The 25,142-nt window shown below is 42.2% G+C and overlaps 1 protein-coding gene across 1 annotated transcript in view; it reads right to left on the reverse strand.

Annotated features, from left to right (window-relative positions):
* Positions 1 to 25,142, reverse strand: part of SLC24A3 (solute carrier family 24 member 3) — a 1,194,917-nt gene that overhangs the window by 423,952 nt on the left and 745,823 nt on the right. Inside the window, exon 4 of the mRNA XM_086926908.1 lies at positions 21,335 to 21,409. Coding sequence (XP_086783034.1) covers positions 21,335 to 21,409 — 75 coding nt within the window. The remainder of the gene's footprint in view (positions 1 to 21,334; positions 21,410 to 25,142) is intronic.

Genomic DNA, 25,142 nt, shown 5'->3' on the forward strand with positions numbered 1-25,142 from the left:
CCAAAATATATTTCGAACTACAGTAAAAGATGACTACTATTTCCCCACACAAGACTAAGGGGAGACTGGAGTTTGGTAGCAGCCATGTAAACAGTTCAGTGGCACAGGTGTTTTACCTCCAACCCTGGTTGAGAGGAGATAAACTATCCCTCCCTGTTAAAAATATGTGAAGATGGGGGTCTACATTGCTTTACTGAGAATATGAACTATGAACTTAGCATGGCCCTTCTACCAGTACCTTCATTTTTAGATGCAGTATGGGTGTTTATATTGTTAAAACAGATTTTTTTTTAAATGCTTATTTGAGTTTTTTTGTTAGCATAACTAGACATCGAGGTGACAATACTGGGCCTCAGCCTGGCAGTATTGACGTGCTGCTTTAATCTTTAAACTTAAAAAACCTGCTAGGTTATTTTCTTTTAACAAGAAAATAATCAAAATGGGATTTGTTTTGTGGTGCACTTTCTTCTACTGTATCTAACTTCCACTGTGAAGGAAGCTATTCCAGAGATGTTTTCCTAATGTTCTTGCTGCCTATAGACACAATTGTTTGTTTTTTCAATTAAATGGTTTATTGGTCAATTGTGCAGTGTCATTTCTGTTGTTTGTCGGATAAAGTGGATAACTCATTTTTAAAGGTGAGGATGGTATTTAGAATATAGTGTTATTGTAACACAATTACTGCTATGTTGATTGGTTTATGTCAAGTAATTTTATTAGTTCCATGTCGCACCATGCTGAGTGTGTGGCATTCAATTCCTTCAAGCCTATAACATGTGCCTTTTTTAGGAGGAGTGCAAGACCTTTGGCTAATTTTTTCGTAGACAGGCTACCTGGCAGTCTGTTATTTGTCTTCACACTTAGACTTCTCCTTGTTTTCATGCTGGACAGTATCTATGTTGGATAGTAATTTGACTTTTCTATTAATTTATGTGCTTTAATGATGCAGATTTAAACTGTCTAACTGTAATTTTTCTTTGAGTAATGATTGATTTCAAAATCTGAATAAACCTTGCTTACGGAGCTTCACCTTGTATGGAGGTTGTGTTAAGGAAGTGTTAAGTAAGTGAGCCATTTAGAGGCCACAAGGACTTTTAAACCTAATGATTCTAAAGTGAGACAAAGACATTCACTTTGTACGACAGTCGAGAACCAGCAGGAAGCATAATGGCTTAAGAGTGTAATAACCTGTATTGCCTCAAACAGTGATGGTGATGAGAGCTCTGTCATACAGGAGACAAGTGCCCATAGATGCCTTATTATTTAAACTATAGTACCTTACAGTCGAAAAGTGTCCTTGTCGTATGATCACCAACCCCATGTTTTGCTCCGATGCTGATGGTTATGACTCTGAAGTTGCCCAGGCCCCAGTGCCAGTGCTCTCTCCCGAAAACTGATGTGTCTGAATTGGTAACCCCAATTGGCAAGGACTTGAACCCCCTTATACCTCCTTACTATTTGGTACCAGTGGTACCCAGAGCATGGGTGTTAAAGGGGTCACCATGGCCTGATGCACTGTTGGTGCCATCCTGGGTAACTTAAGTACACTATTGACAGCAGGCCAGCCATTGCAGACTGCAGGAGAAGTGTAAACTGCTCGAACTCGACTTTGCTCTCACCATGTTTGGCAAGGTCAAAGCACTATCTTTAATATATGTCAATCACCCCTCAGGAGGACCTCCTCAGTCCAGGAGACATCGTATATTATATTAAGGGTGACGCCAAATAAGTGAAAGTCCCTATAGTGGCCTTTACCAAAAAAGGACACTGGAAGTGATAAAGGGTCAATAGGATAACATGGGCTGGCTCCTGGGCAAACCCAAGACTGGCATCTCCATTATGGTATCACCAAACATGTCATGTATTGTGTCAAACAACGAGCCTCTTCACCCCTGACACGGATCTCATGTTGAGGATTACGTTGCAGGCACCCAGGTGGATACCTCAGAAAGTGCTCACTTGGTTGCCCTACCCTTCCTGTTCTCTGGCTGCCAGCCCGCACTTACTGCTGCCTAGACAGGATTGTGTCTCCCAGGAGACAGAAACAAAGGCCTAGATGGAAAGGAGGTCACACCTCCCTCCTTGACAGAATGGTTAGTGAAGTAGGCACATCAAGGTGGTGAGCTTCAAAGCATTCACCGCTTCTGACATGCATTCAAGCTGCCACCCAAAGGAAGGAACAGCCATCGCCCTGCCCCCAGGCACATTTGCACCCAGGCACATTGGAAAGGAGTGTAGTCAAGAGGTGTACACCCCAAAAGGCTACCCACATCTCTAGGGTGGGCTACCTGGTTTGTAAAGCTGAGGAAGACTATAGCCATTTTCAAAAGTGATAGAATAGAGGATTCTGGGTAGAAAAAGTGACCAACACTTGTTGTCATTTCAGGGACAGATTAGCAGCTGGGGCTTATAGATCACTGGTCACTTGCACTCACACCCCTAGTGGAGGAGTGTGGCTCAATGGTTAGAGCGGCAGACCTTGATGCAGAGCGCTGGTCAGGGACCAGGGTTCGATTCCCGCCTCGGAAGGACTCGGGCTCATAAATTCCTCTGACCGGATATTCTCGCCTCAGTGCCCATTCTAATCATGGGTCCCACGCTGCAACTCTGGGCAATGGCTTGCTTAATCTCCAAAACGGCCCCAACAACGTGAGGGATGCCTGGTTTCACCATGGAGGTGCCCAGGAGTGGACACTTCATAAGGAAAGCCAGGAAGGGTTCCTGAGTGGTATGAGTACAAGCGCCGGGACACCCCGGTCCAGGGTAGCTGTGCGCTATACAAGTACAACACATTTATTTACATTTAGTGTCCCTAAATCTAGGATTTAAGGGCCACCACAGGCAACAGAACCTCAGTTCTGATCTGTCTTGCAAGAAGACAAAGAACAGACCTGTGTTTTCAAAAACAGAACCTGCATAAAGCAAAGGCATGGTACTCTGTACCTGTGGCAACCTCCCTGGAACTGCCTGGCTGCGACTTGTCTTGGACTAAAGTTCGGTTCTCCCAGCCAGAGAGACCCCATTGAGACCCAAAGGCATCACTAGCCTCCCCTGGACTAGTGACAATAGTCTTCTGCAACCGCAAACAAAAAGAGCGCACGGCAATCAAAGAATTTCTGGCCATTAGGTCCCTGAGGGATCACCCAGAAGTAGATGATCCAATGCATTGTGGGAAACGTAGTCCTGCCCTCCACGAAATTTCAGGTGGCTACCATGTTCCCCTGGCCTCCGGCCATTGAAATAACTTTCTGCTGTGCTTACAGCTGCCAAGGCTTAGTGGTCACTACTCTGGCAACCACCACCTTTACTTGACTCTGCACCTTGAAGGAACACCGCAAAACCTTCATCCAACATCAACAGCACATTAATTTTTTTTAACATTTTGCACCCTGTTTCCCACCAGCACTGTGTAAGCGATAAAACCAGCTCCCCGCGGCTCCCAGCAGCACCTCGGACAGCCAGGACAACTCTGCACACGGGCTTCTCGAGCCAGGTAAAATTGAACTGACTGTTGTGGCCTGGTCCTGGGACCCACATAACCTTGCCCCTAATTGGGTTCCACTCAACTCGACCTGCAAGTGACCAATTGACACTAATGGTATTTTACATTGTCTGCAATGATAACGTTCTACATGGCAATCTTGCACTGATTTAATTTAGCTTCTGAAATATATAACTCCAGCTATACATATCTGGTTGACTTTATTGAGGTGTCTAAAATTATATAAAAATCTGCTTTATTTTTATAAATTTGTGCCGGATTTATTTTGAGTTGTGTCAATTACTTATTTTCCACGTGGATACTCCAAAACACATGCTCCTCTATTAAACCATGACTGCTCTTTGCCACTCTACCAGGACAGGGTTAAGAAACTATTATTGTGAATCCAAGGATCATCTTCAGGTTTGTGAGAATATTACATAGAGAAGTCTAACCAGATTCACTACATAATACTTCAATTTCCTACATTTACTATACGTGATACAAAATGGTTTACAGCCCGATCATGACCCCAGAAAGTGTTAGAATTTACTGGTTTGTTTATCTGATCATCATTTTACTTGATTAGATTTATCTACCTGTAAATAAAATATGTATATTTTCTTTTGAAAATAAATAATTCTAACTGAAAATGGATTTGATTGTAGCCAATGGGAGTGTCAAAGTTCATCTGATTTTTTAGCTTACTACCACCTGACCTGAAGTAAGCCTTAACTATTTAATGTAGTTCTCCTTTGAGAGTCAGCATGAAAAGGAAGTAACTTGGATGGTTCGTGTGAGTGATATAGTTGTCAAGATCTTTGGCTATCAGAAGTAAATGCTACCACAGATAATGGTGGGTTCAACATTATTTGCATTGACTTCAGTCTTAGCAAAATTTAAAAGACAAATATTCAAAATACAATCATGCTTTACAATATAGAGAAAGGCAGTAAAAAGTGTACAATACAAAATAGGTCAAATGTATGGTTAATCATTTGAAATGGTGACAAACAGGAATATCAGTGGTAGAAAGTTTAATCAATCTATAAGTTTAGTAAGTGGAGTAAATAGAATATCAATGTTATAGTAAACACAAAAGTTCAATAGAGTTTATTCACACATGCACATTCAGAAGAACAATTCTCTATAGCCTCTTCTCTCATTTTAAGCTGCAGAGATGTCTTTAGCACCACATTTTGTATCCACAGTATAAATTACTGTGAGTATAATATAAAAACGTAGTGCAAAAGGAGAAATGTTTTGGTTATAAAAATGGGCTTAATGCCAATTCAGCCTCAATTGTCAATAAAGTGGGCAGAAAAAGAGAAAATTAATTACAGCCTCTTTAGATATATAACTTACATATACAATGCTCAGTTCAGTTCAGAAGGGCACACCAAGCTGAGATGTTAATAACACCACTATTAGTCTTGAATTTTAAATTCAATCATACAGGTGCATTATGGCACCCAGGAAAATATTTCTTAGTATTCAAGCTTTGTGTTTCTTTTTTACCATTGTGCTAAAGCTGTTGGACTTTCTGGTTGAATTCACCTTCCTCTATGTCCTAATTGTATTTGGATAGACTTATAATATCTGACCCATGAGTTACCAATATATTTAGATTGTGACATTAAAACTTTATCAGAACCTTGGGTTGTTGAGTGCTCTGTTGAAGACGATGAAGTAATTTGGGACCAATAATGTTATTAATATACCTACCCCAGCATCCAATATTGTCTTTCTGATTCTCCCTTTTGAATTTAAAAAGCTCATTGATGGCACTGATGAATATAATAGATGCCTAGTCCCACCTCATATCTCTTTCTTACCCTACACTTCCCAACTCTTCATCTCACCCTGTCAGGTTCTTTTGCATTCTTGCTACATCTCATGCCTCTGTTTTTCTCTATTCCTCATCGTCCTTCTGTCTTCATTTTCTGTCTTTCTCAATCTTTCCTTGAATCAAAGTCTGACGATAAAAAGTAGGTCCTGCTCCCAAAAAACGAATGCAATGCTCACCACCTGCTCAGACTAGCAGCCATTTAGTGGAAATTGAGTTAAGCATAACATAAGACAAAGAAGAACAATTATCAAACTTCTCTCTTAGGCATAGTCAGGAAGGCATAGCTTGAGTCCTGTGGCACAGGGAGTAGGGGACCCACATCTGGGCAAACACTACAACAAGCAACAATATAAGGAATGCTTCATTTAATCTCTGAGCTTCATTACACTCCATTGTTTTTGTGCTCTCTGTGCCTCTTTTGACGAGGAACTGTCTCATGCAGGTCAGTGTGTTTGAGCCTGCTCTAATAGGAACAGCCCATTTTAAACTGCAGGGCTTTGTTTCTGAGGGCAGCCTCATAATAAGGTTTGTCGAGAAATAGACAATTATACCTTCAGCATAACCATTCGCCCAGGTTAGTGTTGGACAATATCAAATTGAGCAAGAACTTACCCAGGAGCAAGAGCACCCTCGTGTACTGGTTTGCATCAAGGCCACCAAAACCATGCATCAGAGCCATTTTAGGGGAGCATGGGGATGAGTCAATCCAAAACTTTCAATAAAATCTTGAATACCACACCCAAGATACCTGGATAGCTTAGTAATCCCAAGTTGCAGTCAAAAAGGGGACGTCAGCAAGTGACACATCAGAAATGTCAAGGAGAAATCCTGTCCCATTTTACTTGGTTGAACCCATATAGAATAGCTCTCTGAAAGTATTTAAATTGAATTTAGCCATAATAGGCTGAAATAGCCATCTTCCATGAGGCCAAAAGTGTGTTCTGCCAAACTTCCTCAGATAGGCTTCTCACATCCCAAGGACTGACAAAACATTCTACCTTCAGTGGGTGGAACATTCTAATTGCATCATAGCATCATAGAACTTCTGCCTGGGCTATACCAGTTGTTAAATGCCCTGTCCCTTGTTGGAGGTCCTAGCCAGTGGCTCAGAACTATAACTCAGTATCAGGGCCTTTAACAATGGGTATGGCTTTAGAAGTGGTCTATGGAGCTATAATAGTGTCTAATTATATCCTCCAAGTTTATTTGAAAATATGTGTGTCCAAAGTAAGACAAGGCTCAAATTAAGAGAGGTTAACCCTAAATGTAATATTATTTTGGGAAACAGAATTTCTAGTCTTATATTCAACAGGCTCCTGTGGAACCCAGCCTCATTAAATCCCTTTGTCACGCTGCAACCACATATCTTAGCTCTTTACATCAGAGAGGACACATCTTTGGCAACATACACTGTCAATGCCAGGGAAACAGTATATGCACCAAAAGCAGACATCAGTCTTTCCAATGGATCAGCTCTTTTCATATGTATGCTTACAGCTTGCCGAATCTTCTCAGTCCTGGTCAGGTTTTCCATTCAGCTTACTTCTAGCTAATCAAATGCAGCAACCTTCTCCCTTGACACTTTATTAAAAATGATATTAGAAGTTCTTGTCACACTAGCTGCCATCATTTTCTTTTTTAAAACATGTATTTATAGCAGTGTCTCTAATTTGGAAGCATTGGCGAAAGACATGGAGTAACCAGTGCAATGCTAGCTCTGTTAGGGCAACAAGGTATTTTGTAATCTACATATCACATTATTGCTCCGTCTCTCTAGTCATCCTTTAACTTAGCAATTTCTGGTCTTTTAAATTTCCATCCATATCATTTATATAAAGGCCAAAGGAAGAGAGAGTTTGAGCAAATGTATGCCTCATTCCTGCTCGAATATTAAAAGGAGAGTCATTTCACCCATCATGCCAAACCATACATTTGCACAAGTGCCATGATGTACCTCCTACAGGAATTTTTTTGACTTCAGGTCCATCTTAGATTTTTTAAGAAACAGCTACAAATTGTACATATTTACCAAATCAAATATACATGTAAGATCACTAAAAGTGAATATATTTATGCCTTTTTCAATGTAGTATATTTAGAGCAGATCAAATATGAGCAGAATAACCACACAGCTGTTCCTACATCCTACAGGAACTTGTCTGGAGGGCCATGGTTTAAAATACTTTCTTCTGCCAGGCAGACATGGACTTATCTAATAATAGCTTTTCTTGATCCTCTTTTCCTTCTGTTTACAATTACTTAAAAAGCCTTTTTATTTTATGTTTTTATTGATTACCTAGTTGATACAGGAAAGTAATATTGGCATTGGTTGGGAGGGAGTGATAATAAAAATTATTATAATGCTTGTTTTATTTGTTACTCTTAAAATTCCAGTTTCACACCTTTATCTCTTTAAGAGCGTAGGAAGCAACAGAATATTTTGTGAACTCTAAGAGCCAGCTCTACGACCATTTCATTTTGCGAGTCTCTAATTGTGAATTTTTGTGACTCGCAATTAAGGACTTGCAAAATGCAATGTACTAATGTCTCTCAGACACATTTAGCGATTCCACTAGGATCACAAATAACCGACCTCTTCAATATTCATGAAGTAGGTTGCAATTTGTGACTCAATGAAAATGTCCTGCAAACACAAGGATGGTGACCTGCTGGGGTTAGCGACCACCAGGTCTGTGACTGCTCTTTAAACAAAGCATTTTTTTATTGAAAAGCAGCACCGTTTTCTTTAAGGAGAAATGAGATGTATTTCCCCACAAAAAATGAAACGCTACCTTTTCAATTTTTAAGTGTCGTCAGTGGCCTGTGGGACCACTACTTGCTCCTAAAAATGTTGGCACCCCCATTCATAAAGGGGAAGGGTGCCTTTGGGGGCCCCTTCCTGTTTGTGAATCGGTTACCACCTCCTTCACGGATGTTGGTAAAATCTGAATGTTTGTGACCGCATTCCATACGTAAAACATTCATAGATGTCCCTGCGACTCACTATTAGGAAGGGACGCCATTGGCACCCCTCTCCCTAATACTGACTCGCAAACCCTATTTTGCAAGTTGGTAATAGGTTACCAACTAGCAAAATACGGTTGGTACATGCTAAAGGCCATTTTAGTGGTTGCAAACGGCCCGATTCTCAGTTTGCGACCATTACAAATGATCATACATGTGGCCCTAAATTGATGGGGCTATGGACTCCATCTCTCCTTTTTCCAATAAGATCTGATTTATTTAATTTTCTGTGTTTGCTAATCAGCTGTTGTTTAAAAATGTACTCCAATAAAAAAATAAAAAGATTAGAAATAGGTTTATTCTGTGTGTTCTTTATTGACGCTGTACTAAGCCAAGAATACAAGCCTAGGAGGGCTGTATTCACAAAGTATTTCAGTTTGTGGCGTTATTCTCTAGGAATAGGATATTCTGTATTGCTCAAAATTCTGTTGGGTATATAATTATGTGAATAACAAATTGCAAACGGGTAAAGACTTAAGGAAACTTATTCAGAGTGTTATAAAGTTCCAAAATGGCAAGTCTTAGTTATACTTTTATTTATCAATGAAACTGAAGGAAACTTTTTCAAGAAGGTAGCGTCTTCTTTTGAGGAGCATGTTTTAATATAGCAATGTCTTGTTTTAGAAAACATGAATTTTGGTAACAGGCTTATCTTTATGTGGGGAGGAGTAAGGGTAAGGTCAAGTAGAACAATTGTTGGCTTTGGAAACAGAAGGCCTGCATTTTGGTTTTGTTTTCCCCATGTTATCAAATTACGTCATCCACAGCAAAACAACTGTGCCTGACTTGCCTTCTTGCCAAAACCGCTAACAATGCAACTGCAAAGAATGCATCTACAATAAATACAAATGGACAACTATACAACTGACTCCTAACAGAAGCTGTTGCTCGCTGTTTTTTTCAGATTAACCACTGTAACTTATTAATTAATGTTTTAACCCTATGTTCAAGAAATGTAACGGGCTGATATTGTAAATAAAATGAACTACAATAAATGTTCCTCCTTCCGTAAATGGAATTTTATAAATACACCCACAATGCACTGTAGGCCAGATTTAAAACGTATTCATGCCGCTCTGTGTGAAAAGGAGAGAGTGTGAAAAGGAGAGAGGAGGAGAGCACCATATTTACAGAAATAGGGCTCTTTCCTCCCCTTTCCCTGGCGCCAGTGCTGAAATCAGCTGCCGTGCACCATGGAGACACCTTTGAGCCATAATGCAAGGGTGTCCCCATCAGTGTAGCATAGACTTTGTACTGGAAGGAGAGCTTTCCAGGACACAATACCATGCTTGGGCTAACTTTACCCTTTTCTCATTTTGTTTGTGTGCTGTAAAGTGCAGCACACGGGCAAAGTCAGAAAAGGAAGGAGAAATGAAAGCATTTCTCCTTCCTTGCACCTACTTCACAAGGGCGCAGTTTTCTGGCGCTAAACACTGTCCACTTTATTTAGTAAATAGGGTGTAGCATCAGAAACATTGGGCGGTTGCATGGGAACGCCCATTTACCGCCCATTTACCACCCATGGTACTCCCCCTTGGCGCTAAGTAAATCAAACCCACGCTATGCCCAGCTTTGCCTTACTGTCACGTTATTTCCAGCACTAAACAAGTTGAGCGCTGAAAAGTAAACAGAAACAAATATATTTTGTGCCTATTTGCGTCACTTTTGTAAAACACACCGTTAAATCTTGGTAAACCTCCCCCTAGGTATCTGGCTAACCCATTTGTGAGAAAAGGTCGCTAATATGCACATCGTGTGCTCAACCCCGCTAAACATTGGAAATCTCAGAAAGGGCAAAAAAGAATGTCTATTAAAATGTACCTGCTGCTTTTGGCTTCCCGACATCTGATCAGTTTGTCTTTGCCGCACCAGGGAGCCAAACATGTCATCTGGCAGCATCTAATTGAATTCCATCTCGAGACAGTTTTAAATGTTTCCTTTTGTCACTACCAACGCACATCGTAATTGGAGACGTTAGTTTATTTTTGGTCTTATTTGAAAATGTTTTTTTTAGATTTGACGTGGGTTTGGGAAGCCACTGTGAAGCGATTGTCAAATGAATTATACATGCAAGAACAAGATGCAAGATATTAGGCATTCGATGGAGCGCAAAAGTGGATTGTAGACACTGGACAACACTTTTTGTTTAGTTTGGTATTTGATTATAAAGCAATAAAGTCGTTCTTTAGGACTTACATTACTTTGTCGTGACAGTGCAGAAAAGCCAATCATCTTACTATATCTGAAAAATAAATATCGTTTTTCTGAAACAACGATTTTTTGAGACAAAAACTCCTATACCGATTAATTAATCCTGTCAGGAACAGAGTGTCTGTACACTCCTGCTATTCATATCAGAATATGTCACTTGGACACAATTGAATGACAAGTAATCACAAACATGATTCTTTGAGATACAAATACTAAATCCAGCTGTTTAAGTGATGAGATTAATGTCTCCATACTCTTTAATTTTTCAAAAGATAGTTCTAAAACTCAAAAACGGTCTACCGATAGTCTAGAAGGCATGCCACATAACACGCAAATAAGACACACAATAGTTTAAAGGGACAGGCAGTATTTCATGATATCTTTTGACATAGAAAGTGTCAACAAATATAAAGATGGCTGAGAGATCAAAATGCACAATTGAAGGTTCACAACAGCATTGCTTCACACAAAGCCCCCACATACCTTTAAAGTTAGAAGTTCAATAGAACAGAATACCTTTCGTCCACATGCTACACGGCTGGCTTCTAAACATATGTGTGTTGAATAAAAAACGTGCCATACCTTTTAGGGTGGGTGCACATAATGAAAGGGTACAACAATTAATCTTCAGTTGCATTAAGGGGCATGAGAGCAATATAAAGAATTGCAGATGGGGAGGTGTCAACAGAGTCTAAGAGTAAATATAAAACAAGAGTGGAAAACAACCATGGTACTGACATTTTATGTTGAGTAAGCCCTTCTAAAATCTCTTCTTCTGCTCAGATCTGCAGCACAAGGTTAGTTGAGTTATTGGGGAACACTTTTCAGTCTTCTTGAAATGTACTTGGTGCACTGCCATCCACCCCACCACCTTCTAGTAGTCTCTCCTCTCCTGCGCAAATATAAAACAAGCATTTGCAATGAAATAGGTCTCGCAGTTGTTAGAGTTTGAGCCATTGGCATTGTAAATGGCACTGCCTTTTATTTATGTGTTGGTTTTTAAAACATAAATAAACGGCATTGTCAATTACAATGCCAAATGCCAATACGTTAAACTAAACTCTTGCAAATGCGAGACCTATTGCATTGCAAATGCTTGTTTATCCTGAAAGAGCAGCAAAGTACTCCTAATTACAGCAAAGGCCCCACAGAACTAACTTGATGCATTAGAACGAATATGTGTATGTGCCTGAAGAGCAGCGACCCCCCCACTTAAGCAGCTAAAGTGTTGAGGACTGGCCCTCTGCCCACGTGGCAGGAGATTTAGGTACCAATAAAACATTAGCTAGTTGTTCATGGGCGTTTTTGTCTGCAGCTCTGCAGACAAAAAGCTTATAAATAACACTGTTAGGGGATGCCATGACAGAGAGGCCTGGGAGGTGCGCTGGCATGTACAGGGAAGGAAACATACATTACAATTTTTTTTAAATTACAAGAGAACAACGGGAAAACACAGAGGGGGTGAACAAATACATAAAAGTAAGTGAGGGAGATAGATAAAAAAGAAAGGGTGAGGCAAAAGAAGGATAGGTAAGAACAACAAGTACTTCCATGTCGTGCATGATGACAACCGATGTGCAGTTATCACGTTATGGGGAAATTGCGACGGGCAGTTTGATGGGTGAGGTTATGTAAGAGACAGGCACACAAGCTATAAGAAGTAAAATATATAAGCAGTTAGACTGCACCAGCCTAACCATAGGAGCAGAAGGATGCTATGAGTATGCATCAAAAAAGCGTGTTAATCAGAAAATCTGTTCTATATGGTAACATGTACCAGGCACAGACGGTGCTGAACAAGTAAAATGATGCCAAGAAGGGCAAGGATGGGAATTGGTGACACGATCAGTAGACATAAGCCGTTATTTATTTATTTCTTTTAAAGCAGGGAAGGGCACCGCTTACTCCTAAAAAAATACACCCTATATGCGAGGAAGGAAGTGGAAAAGCAATCAAGGCTCACATCTGAGCAAAAACGACAACATTTTTAAAATGCTCAGATTCCACCTACTGCTAGTCTGAAGGAACCTTACATTTTGGAGGTCGTATGTATGCCCCAAACCCCTCCCAAGCTTCAGAAGACTTCCAAAGCCATGTACACCCTAGTTCGGTCATGGCTCAGATCCTAGGCAGGATGGCACCATGCGTGTGTGAGCATGAAAGGTGACGCGCCTGGTAGGTTGCTGTCCCGAAAGGAAAGAGCAAATCAGCAACATGTACCGAGAATGAAGGAGACGCGTCACCACACCAGATGTCCGTTTTTGCCCTCGTCCTCAGGATGGAACAAAAATCTCAACTCTGAAGCAGTGCCACCCTTCACTTTCCTAATCCCTCAAAGGCTATTATTCTATCTCTCTTCGCTGTCTCGTTCTGACTCTCTCTGCCGCCGCCAGAGAGCTCTTTCTGCTTCCCATCGCCAGCCTCCCTTCCCCTTTCAGAGACGTCAAACCCGTCTCCTCGTCTTTTACCAGCGCTGCCAAGGTGTCTCCATCCGTAAGACTTGTGGGCAGCGCACGCAGCTCGTGGAAAGTCGCCTGACTGCCTTTGTCTGCTCATAAGCGAGGGGATCGCCGCATGAACCCTTGGCGACTCTTTCCGCCCAGGCACCTCTGTCGTGGCTTCCTGTGAGCCTTCGTTGCTGTTTTTCCCCACCTGCCAACTTGTTCTAGCCCTTGCAGTGTCGCTGCTGCCCCCGACTGCGCATCATTGCCCATCACATGGACCTAGCTACCATCGGTGCAGCAGCACCGGGGCACGAGCACTGAGGGCCTCACCAAACCCTGAAAATGTCTGCATTTTCTACCCCAGCAGCAGTTAAAGGGGCTATTTACCTTGAAGCACCAGGGCCGACAGTAGTACCCCAACCCTTTCCATCCCGTCACTTGCCGTCGCTGGCCTCCGCCAGACCCCTCCCAGCACTTAATACCACCCAAAAAACAACACAAGTTTAAATGAAGCCGCGAAAACATAACAGGGCTCTCCAGGTGCCCTTCGAGCTGACGGTATGTCTGCGCTGCGGGCCGAGTGCGAGAAGGCCAGGCCCCCAGGACTGCTGAGAATGCTGCAGAGATCTCCTATGTGGAGGCTTTTGGGAAGGAGTGCAAGGGTGGGGGTGAGGGGGCCTGCCGGAGACCAAAAGAGCACAGGACAGAAAAAAAGCATTTACAATGCAACGCGCGCCTTGGGATTGGGTCGAGCCCACCTCTCCCCCCCTGGACATTCTTCAGCCCAGCCAGGCGGTAGTATTGGCCTGTACTCTCCCAAGGACCCGGCGCGCGCTGCCTGTGCATCCCGGTGCGGTGGGAGCTGCCTGCAGTGCACGACAGCTGACACGTGAATACACTGAAGGCTCTGCCTGCTTCACGCCGATACCTCCCGCCCGCACTAAACACACAATTTAATTCTCCTTTGTTCCCTAAACATTGAGACGCTGACAGGCCCCAGAGGCGTTGTGCCTTTTTAATTATTCTCGGCAACAGAAGACATCTTCATGCGCGCGCCGCTGCCTAGAAGACAAGTTCATTCTTAACGTGCAACGCCATTAAAAATGAATGAGCACAACCTGCAGCGTGCAGCGCGCCGAGCAAGAGCGGACAGGGCACCATCATGGCGGCGTTGGCAGTCTGCGTCGTCCGGCGGCGGTGGCGTCGGAGGGGGCAGGAGGGGTGCTGTGACGTCAGCCTTGTTCTCGGAGTCCATTGGCCCCGGATCTTCCACGCGCTGGAAGGCGGACATAATTCACGGTGATGCGGGGCTCTCCCTCGGGCGGAGCCCCGCGGAGCCTACAGAATACCGGACTGGCGGTAAGTGGGACGGGGGGCGGTGCGCTTGTGTGTGCGAGCGTGTGTGTGTGTGCGCGCAACGGGGGTCTCTGTATGTGTGCGTGCGTGTATGTGCGCTAGTGTGTGTGTGTGTGTCTGTGTGTGCGCATGCGTGAAGGGGGAAGTGTGCCTGTGTATGAATGCGCTTCCCAGGAGACAGACACGGCGAGCGCGTTCGCGCGCACGTGGCCTGCGCCGATCGCCTTTTGCGAGATGCGCGCGGCCAGGTGCTGTCTCCTGGGAAGCAGAGTCAGCAACAAAAGATCTCTGGCGAGACACAGCGCTTACGCGCTGTTTTCGCTACGAGACCTAAAAAGAATACCAGGCATCATGCCACCTTCCCCGACCACCCCCAGAAGAACTATTTTTCCATTCTGAAATAGAAATACATGGTGAATTGCGAACCTTCCTAACCGCCCTTGGTGATACCCCCATTTCACCCACACTCCATAGTTCAAACAAGCATTGCCAAAGCCAATTTGTCCCACTCATGTGAGATCTATTGGCTTTGTCAATTTCTTTTAGACATGTTGCACGCAGAGTGAGCTGCTGTGCAAATGCTTTGAAGTCAAGGAAAAAAATCTCTTTGGCGTGCCCTGTGTTGACCGCATCATAGAGCTTTTTTTAAGCCAAGTTTCAGAGCATCTCGTGCTTCTGTGCAATATGATAAAATAAAGCAGGAGGGGAAAAGCAACATGAGGGAGGTGCGAGGAAGGAGGAAGGGAGCTCCAGATGGGGACAGCAATAAAAAGAAAGGTGGAAAGGGAAAGAAGAAAAAGTACCTCAATCACAGTGTGAGCAGCAGATGGGAACTAATTAAGTTCAGTCAATTTGAGCTTGATTCAAGCTCCACAGTAAGGAATGGAAGTGACGCCTGTTCTGCGCTGGCAAAATTGGAGGCATCAGAGAGAAATGACAGTGAAGCCAACAAAGGGTAAGCAATGGGTGATTCTAAGCCCTTTATTATAAACCAAAACATTGTGCAAGCAAGAGTACATGCAGCGCATGCAATATCGCAAGTCCAGCCTAAAAAATACAAGGAGAGAAACTACTTTCTAGACGCCTCCCAATCCTATTATCACACCAAGCACAGCTCCATGACTACCCTGATTGCTGCCACAGACAAAATCCACACCACACTACAGGGAGAATCAGCTACCCAGATCCTCTGCGACTTCTTTGCAGTGTTCAGCACCATTTCCCACCACACAATCATCAAGAGTCTGCACCACATCAGGATCCAGGGAGATGCATTCAGATGGATCACATCTTTCCTCACAAGACAAACTCAGAGAATCCTCCTACCTCCTTTCCTCTTAGAACCCAAGAGCACCATCTGTGGCATTCCTCAAGGTTCATCCTTCAGCCCCACCCTCTTCAACAGCTACATAACACCTCTAGCCAACATCTTCAGAGTCCACAATCTCAACATCATATCCTACGCTGACAATACCCACCTGATTCTCTCAGAAGCCTCCCACCACCACCACGAAGACACATTTCCACAACTGCATGGAGAGTGTTACTGGCTGGATGAAGGCCAACTGTCTGAAGCTCAACACTGACAAAACCTGCTCTTTGGCAAAAGGACATCCCCTTTGAATGACACCTAGTGGCACACCAAACTCGGACCCACTCCACACCAACAGACCATGCCAGCAACTTCGGCATCACCCTGGACAGCAAACTCACTATGAAATCACAAATAAATGCAGTTTCGTCCACTTGCTTCCACACTCTCTACATTATCCGAAGAAAACCTCAAATGGCTCCCAATCAGAACGAAAAAAAGAGTCACCCAAGCCCTAATCACCAGCCGGTTGGACTATGGCAACGCACTGTACTTTGGAGCCAACCCCTAACTCATGAGACAATACAGACCTCAGCTTCCAGACTCATCCTCAATCTGCCCAAATGGACCCACTCTCCATTTCACACCAAAGGAACCTTCATTGGCTCCCCATCAAGAAAAGATGCCAATTCAAAATATTGATGCAGGCCTACAAAGCCCTCCTCGAACCAAGGACTAGCATACATGAAACACCACGTGAACTTCTACCAACCATCTACCAACCATCCAGAGACCTTCACTAGCCTCCCTCATCCTCGCACAGACACTGTGCATCTGCCAAAGCCTCAGTGGAGGCCGTTCCTACCTTGCTGCCAAGTCCTGGAACAGCTTTCCCCTCCATTCTGGACATGTCCCTCACTGGTGGGCTTCAGGACGAGACTCAATACTTGGCTTTTTGACTGAGCCCAACAGCCTAGCACCTGGAAACCCTCACAGGCGATTAGCAGTGCTCTACAAATACTTGTTGATTGATTTACCTGTGTTGCCACTCTCCCCATCCATCAACAGCAATAAACTCCTGTCCTTCTACCCAGTACAAAAAAGTACCTATCATCCTACATCCTTGCCCACAACTTATTTTGCATTACCATCTTTCCCTCCTCATAACTGCTCTCACAGTGAGAGGGAGAACAAAGTACCGCCAACAGCAGCTCCTTCAGCATTGTTCGTCAACTGGCCTTGCTTTTTCCTGACAGCGTGGGTCTGAACAGACCTATGTCTGACTGGGTAGATGGTAGTTGGGGATGCAAGAGTGCTGCCCATAATCCCCTTCCTACTCCGATCTCCAGAGACATGGAAGAGAAGTTATATCACTGCTCATCAGAAAACTAGGTTTAGAGCACATTGTTTTACTTCCCTGTAAGAGCAATAAAATCTGCATTGTTTTTGTCACTTCTTAGTTGTCATAACAGAGGATAATTTTGATTTCGAAACTGGCGTTCAAAATAATGTCTTTAAATGTTAGACATACACAAGGCTCCAAACATAGCCACAACCTACCTTGCACCTCACTTATTTCAGAAAGACCCAGAAATGAGGCACATTATAACTAATAATGCAGACTACCTGACGAAGCGTCACTAATTACACAGAGGGTGGTAATTGAATATTAGCTCATTAGTTTATTGATGGTTGTGCTGAAAATGTGGGAATCCAGGACCCATGCACTGGGAGTTGATTACAAAAGTGTTCCACTTTGAGCAGCAGGCACAATATTACTAAATATAGGATGATACAGGAATTACAGCACCTGAATCCATGACCGGAAACTGAACCGGATCACAAAAGTAAGTTGCCTTTCTGTGTAATTTCCACTATTGAGTAAGCTTCTTCTTTTTATCTATTCCGAAATCTGAGTGTGAATTTGTAACTCACATCTCTGCACCAAACTGAAGGGTCCAGGGGCTATTCAGAAAGGTAGTCTTTTATACTGAAAAAAATTGAATACTCGTTTGCTGTGATATGTTCTTCTTTATATGAAAACATGTGCTAGAGGTGTGCCAGCAGCGGAGTGACTTCTGAATTCTGTGTGGTCTAAATTTATTCAGACCGCAGAGAATACAGAAGTCACTCCACTGCTGGCACATCGGTCCCTCAAATAAATTGGAACACAACTAATTAACAGAGATTTTTCTGCCTTGTGAAAGCCCTGGCCTGCTGGCCTTTGGGAGAAACACGTCTCAGCTGTTACTTTAACTCTAGTACATGTCTTCAAATAAAGAAGAAAATACCACAGCAAAAAGGTATTCAACTCTTTTCAGTATAAAAGATGTCCAGAACAAAATCTGGGGATGTATTCACCCTATAAATCTATATGAACAAAAAGGAGCTCAAACCAATCACACTTTAACATTGACCTTGCAGGTGGTCTCTGGGTGAAACCACCGTTTTGGTATGTGCCACAGCCCAAATTTGGGTCCTGACAAATTGTGTGTGAACCCTGGTAACACCCACCAGCTATAACTACTATTCAGAAAGGTAACTAACACTTTTGAATAATTTACACATGTTTAATACTCATATACTTTGAGTACCCTCCCACACGTATTTTGTGAATATCCAAAAGTAGTAAAGTTACTCAAATATTTAAGAGTACTCAGAGTACTCAATTATTCAAAGTGTGAGATACTTTTCTTGATAGCCCCTGCAAATTGTGACTAGCCCCAGGTTTTTTAATTAGCTAGAGGCATGTAAGATACACCTTTTGAGTAAATTTATAGCTGTAATTTGTGAACAGTGTCAAAGTGGTAAACTTTCTCAAAAGTCCAATAGTTACTTCTGCATTGTCTATAATTTTCTTTCGCTGATACGCGTTTCGGCATTGCTGCCTTACTTATATCGGGATCTGGTTCGCGCTATATAAAACTTTATAAATAAATAAATAGGGCCAAAATATATATTTTTTTTTGAAGTTGCGATTTTATGGGTCTCCTGCGGGATTGAGATTAATTAAAAAAATAAAGAAACAAACACCCATCAGGGTTAAAATATTTATATTATTTGGGGGTGGTGGGAATGCGGACCCTACCTCCCTGAGCCATAGATAGTTTCCAAGTACCCCATTCCCTGGGGCCAAAGTGTTTACTTTTAGAGGAGGGGGCAAGTGCCCCCCCCCCCCAAGCCCAAATGGGCCCCAGTGACCCCTTCCCGAGGGCCCCAGATTAGCTAGTGGGGAGAGGTACATGTGGTCCCCTCCCAAAAATAATATATTTTCTTGACTGAGTGGTTGGCCTTAGGGCCCAGCCTCAGTGCGGGGTGCAGAGCAGGGGCGGGGAGTTGCAAGATTAAAGTGACCTTACCATGCACTGCTAATTACCTCCCATAATACATCACTCATTGCATGTTCTATGACATTATTGATAACATCACTGCAACATCTGAAATTACATCTTTGATGACACAACTGTGCATTGAGGGGGCGCGAGTTGTAGTTGCATTAGGGCACAAGTTATAGTTACTAGCGATAAATATAACTTGTGGATTTCAGTGTTTTTTTGTTTGTTTAAGATGTTACGTCAGCACTGACATTTTTCCTAATTGTAACGCCACTTTAACCTTTGGTTTTTTCGGTGAACATATATAAACATTTGTATACTAATTTTCCACAAGACAGGTGACAGGAGCCAAGAGATCTGGCCATTTCTCGAATGTTGTAATTAACTTATTCTTCATGTATCTGTAATCCTGCACTTGATTTGAAATCTGATGTACCACTAATAAAGATGTGAACTTTCATCAATCGTCCAACAGCCATGAAAAATCAGCAGCAGAATGTGTTGACTGAGGAGGCAAGACCAAAGTTGCAAACTAGGTCCCTTAGTTCACTAAAATAATGCAATTCATCACACAAGGTCAAACTCTTACTTCTAACCTGATTCAAAGTGCTATAGACATATTCATTCAAAGAATCATTACTACAACACCACACTTAACTGTACAAACATGGGCCTGATTTAGAGGTTGGTGGGGAGTATATTCCATTAGAAAGGTGATGGAGTACACTGTCAGACAAATTCTTAGTTGCCCCCAATTCCCTCCAATTTCTTTAGACAATGTCTTGTAGGCTCTTTTGATGGAAAACATATCCAGTAGCCTGACGCAATGCTGACCATCACCACCCACCATATTTAGAGCTTACGGTCTGATGCCTGTTTTATTGTCCATTAGTGCAATAGAAAAGCCTGCAGTGATGAAGAGAGAAATTGAAATAATGACCCCGACCCCCACGATCAGGGAAAAACCCTTGGGTGTGAGGGTCCTTAGTTACTTGTGCTTTTTAAAAAAAAGTCCCAGTCTTGAAATTTTTACAAAGAAAAACACATGTTGTGAATGGGCATTAAAACCGATGTGCAAGCTTTTGATATCTTTAGGGGAACAGCAGTGATTGCAGTTCCTCTGAAGGTACAGTGATGAGTGGAGAAGTGTGGCTCACTGGTTAGAGCAGGCAGACCCTGAAGCAGAGGTCAGACCCGGGACCAGGGTTCAATTCCCGACGCGGCAGGGTCTTGAGCTCAAATGTCCATGGACTCGATAATTCTCGCTTCGGTGCCTGACCTAATCATGGGTTCACACTCTGCAACTCTGGGCATTAAGCTTGCTTAATCTCCACAACGGCCCCCCTGCGGTGGGATGCCTGGCTTTCACCTTGGGGATGCCCTGTAGGGGCTATCTCACAGGGAAAAACCAGGACGGGTTCCCAAGGCAAGCGCGGAGATACCCCTTCGGGGGTCGATTCTGGCGCTATATAAGAAATACAACAATAAGAAATACTAGGCTAGCAGTGATCTCTAAATTTGCCAGGCGGTAGCCTGTCTGGGTGACACACATAATATCCTATGTCGCCCTGATGGGCCAGCTGCCAAATTCAGAGGTGACTCCTCCGCTAGAGTGGAGGAGCATCGCAACCCCCCCCCCCCCGCCAGCAGATTCAAAACTTTAAAATAAAACGATAATAAAACAGGTTTATTATTGTTTTATTTTTCAACGTTTCAGTGTCGGGTACTGGGGGTAGGGCCAGCATTGGGGCAGTCACAAGGGGGAGTGATAGGCACTGCTGTCAGTGTGCATGTGGGTTTGGCCGGCCATCTCAGGCAGGCCAAACCCACCCTTCACACTGAGCTGTCTCCAACCCGAGCTGCGTTGCTGGGTTGGGGACAGCTCCCGGGGAGCACAAATCGAGGGCGCTCATTGGATGAGAGCAGCTTCGGGATCAGTCACAGGGGAGCCTAGTAGCCTCTGCCTGCCCTGTAATGAAGCTACAAGAGAGCAGAAGACTGGCAATGCGGCGGGCTGAAGGCGCTGGAAATTTCTTTTCTTTTTTCTTCTTTCTTTCTCAATCCCCCTCCACTCCTACCCCTGCTCCCACCCCGCCACTCTGCCCTAACACCAGCCGCTACTAGCCGAATTTAAAATCAGGCCCTATGTTAGTGGAGGAACTTGTTCACTCTGATGTGTATCTTTTCCTTTTAATACATTTTCTTGGTTAAATATTCAGTGCTAGAATTCATTGAGGATTATGCTGAGCTGAAATATTATTTCTTACATAATGAAATAAATAAACCTGATCAATGGTATCAATTCAAATACTGGTTACTTACTTCACATATCTTTTCCAAAGAAGGGACAAAGAAGTCATCACAGACGATAGCCAGTGCATAGAACATGTACATAGCCTACAAAGAAAGAAAAAATACATTAACTTAATGTGGTGACAACACAAACAAATAAGTGTGGGTTTAACTGAGTTTCTCCAAAATGAAATTACATTTTACTCATTACTACCAGCAACAGGCACTCTAATCAAATCAAGGGTCTCGGTGTGTGTAGACAGCGTTCTGGATCCGGTTACAACAACTTACATAAATTCAACAGTTTTGTGGTGTCTAAATCCTGCTCTGTGTCATTTGGTGTACTAACTCTGTACAAGGCTATGCCTAAGAAAGACTAGAACATTGCTTGAAAGAGCTGATCAACTAGCTTCAATTTCCAGAACACCTAGAAGGGGATCTGAGTCGAGATTACAAATGCTGGGCATTCTACTTAAACTGCCATTTGGCTCATCAGTCAGCACTCTCCATATATTGGTCTGAGCTTGTGTCACTCTCATTTTTCTTCCACCGCTACTGCATACAGCATGGGTAACCCACTTGATTCATTGGCTAATTCCTGCCATTGGCTAACTTTTGATATTTTGAAAGGAGAACATCCACACACAAAATACTTCCCGTCTGTGCGAGTGACTACTAAGGCAATGTGTTCTATTCGATACCAAATCACATATATATGTTTATGCAAATTTGATATTAGTGCTGGCCAACAGATCTCCCAAAAATAATGTTGCAGGAAAACGATGGAAAACAAAACCAGCGCAGGCAGAGCCGAAAGTTTGGCAGCTGAGAACTGACACTCTGGTTTTGCCAATGCCTGTTTTCAGCAGGACTGCCAGGGTTTTCACCCTGAACACTCATTTCATGGGCAAAGATTGCCCATTCTTGACTTCCATAATCAAGCCCCTGTGCTCTGGTTGAGAGGCTACAAACCATGTCTAAATAAATGTTGAATATCTCTACTCAGTACATGCTCAAAAAGTGAATAAAGGTGCTAAGACTAGCTTACACTGAGATTCTTATATGATATGGTATACAGATGCAAATATTATAAAGATAGTGTGGAGGCAGACTGCACAAATAATATTTCAGTGTTTTAATGTGTTTAAGAGAGATGCAAATACAATGGTTATTCTGTGTTTAACAACAACATTTCATAGGACTAGACGCGTAGACAGTTGCTCTTTAAAATGTGTGTGATGTGCAGTGTCAGTCACTGCCTTGTTTTCTCTTTCTGTGCCTGTGCCCCAAGAAGCCTCAAATGTGAACTTTAGTATTATAATAATTGTACAACATTCAGTTACCTTTATAGCCTTGCTTGCACTGTGACATTTATAAAATATATTTTTTTCCGTTCATGTTGTTACTGAGGAAAAAATATTTGAAGTGTATGCAATTGAAGGCCATTTCCTTTGGCTGTGCTGAAGTGTTCACATTTTTTAATATTCTTTCATTTTATTTTGTAAGAATAATATAGGGTTATTATTCACTAGCAGCAGAGCAACGGTTTATGCTCCTGTGATGTGTTTTCTGTTTTACTTTTAGATACCTCAGTGTAACTTTTGCATCATGCCATGGTGACTGTATGATTTCTCTCCTGAAAACTTTACAAAAGCTTTCCATTTGGGAGACATCCAAGTTTTCCTCTAGTTCTTTCGGGGAGCAGACTCTCCTTTAGTCTGTTTATCAATCCGCACTTACAATATATTTAAGGCTCCCAGTGTTCAGCTTTTACTGATTTTTACAGATAAATACAGACAGAAAACAATGTGTTTGCAGTCTGTATTTATTTTTAAGAGCAGTAAAGTACATAAAATTGTGCCTGAGGTGAGTGACTCTCTATGCTGTCCTTCATCAATTCTAGGCCAACAGTTGAGCAGATAGACATCATGGAGAAATACAACAACAAAAAAACGTTAATTTTCCTTAGAAACATGTTAATAAATAATGGTATAGAATGCTAATATTTACCTGTGGGTGTAGTGTTTTGTTATAGCTGGCTGCTTAATTAGCTGCAAAGTGAAGGAATCAAAGTATGACTGCATCTTTATCAGTTAAGTAAATGTGTAAAAAAAATGTATCTAAATAAATATGGCAAAATACCAATAAAAAAGCCCTAAAATAAATATGGATAGATACGTACAGAACTGTTCAAAAAATAAATACCATTAAACCGGGAGCCCTAAATATATTTCATATTCTTATTCCAGCATATAATGAGCAGTCCTTATGACAGAATGTTCATTGGCTTATTATTTTCTATTGCTAGCCTGTAAGCTGTTCTTAATATTGACTACGGCAAAGCTCATTTTCCACTGCCACTGTTGACTAGCATTATGTACATTTTGAGTATTGTGAACTACTTGAACAGACATCATCTTTTCCCCTCCCATAAGGACTTCTTAAATTTTAATATAAACTTCATGGTTGGTACTTTGAATTCTGTCTTGTGTGAGAAATCCTATGTGGAATTTTCTGTGTAGGGTCTCTGGATTTCCTTGAAATTGTGTTAAGGGCTCTCGTCTTTTGAGGCCACACATAGCCCCTAACCACCTTTCAGCCCTTTTGATGTAAAAAGCCCCTACAGTAGGTTTGATTGCGCCTAGTAAATGAAGAAATTTAATATTTCTTTAGTGAAGCTGAAATAGTGAGATTGCAGTCAGTCAGTGCAGACAAACACAAAGCATGCAATCCAGAAATTCAGAGAAGCAATTTCACATGAGAGGTGAGGTCCAGAAGATAACTAACGAAAAGTAAATAATTGGGGCAAAGATGTCTTGAAGGTCAAATATAAACATTGTAACAATACCACAAAGAGACAGAGACTAATAGTGCTGGGCATAGGAGGAGATATAACTTGGAGGAAAAGGAAGCTGTGCTGCCCAACTGAATTTTAGTATTACACATACAGTACTGTTTTCAGAATGGTAAGGTTCTGTGATGAACTTTTAACATGGTGACTTATTTAGATAACCAGTCATAAAAGGGGATGCTGAACACCAGAATGGAGGTAAGCAGTGGTTTATGTTCATATTCGACAATTTGAAAAATGTATTCATCCAGGCCAAGGATTTCAAGGTTCGAATCCCAGTGGGTTGTAACTCCCCCATGTAATCTTGCCTTGACGATAACGTAAAAGTCAATATCTTGCAGTCTATATTGTTGCAGGTCGATCCCTTTATATTTGATGTTTTTAACATACAATCAATCATAGCAGACAACTTTTTTCAGTGAAATGAACTCTTATTGGGAAGTTGTTCCAATAGTGGTATTAGAAAGCACATGCAAATGAAAAATGCAGACAGATAATAATAGTAATATGAAAGTAAGGCTAATACTGGAAACCATGCAGGGCCTTTGTGTCAACATAAGGCATGCAAATGGTCTAATTGGAAGAGCCTGTTGCTTTTTATCTACTTCTCTGTCTTTGAGTAACCATTGGGAACCTTTAGGTAGTGAAAAGAGAGTAAACCTAACTAAGCATGTTTCACACTATTTTTGATCCTGTCTTTTGTCTCCTAATTCTCATTAACTAGGAAAGCAGAGGGTAACTTCTCTTAGAAAGAGTGAGACATACATTTTTTCTATCAAGAAATCTCATACAATATGCTATTGAACATACTTGTAAAGCTCAAATGGATCAACTATTGACATCATCTATTGAATTTTTCATAATAGACGAAGTTGCAAGAGACGATGTGCAACAAACAACAAGGTGGTAGAAGAAATTAGTGAATTAATCTCAGCTACTTGTGATCACTTGGGCCACATTCTAGTCCATCATATCTTACCCACTGTG

The sequence above is a fragment of the Lissotriton vulgaris genome, chromosome 6 (assembly GCF_964263255.1).
Source record: "Lissotriton vulgaris chromosome 6, aLisVul1.2, whole genome shotgun sequence".
NCBI lineage: Eukaryota > Metazoa > Chordata > Amphibia > Caudata > Salamandridae > Lissotriton > Lissotriton vulgaris.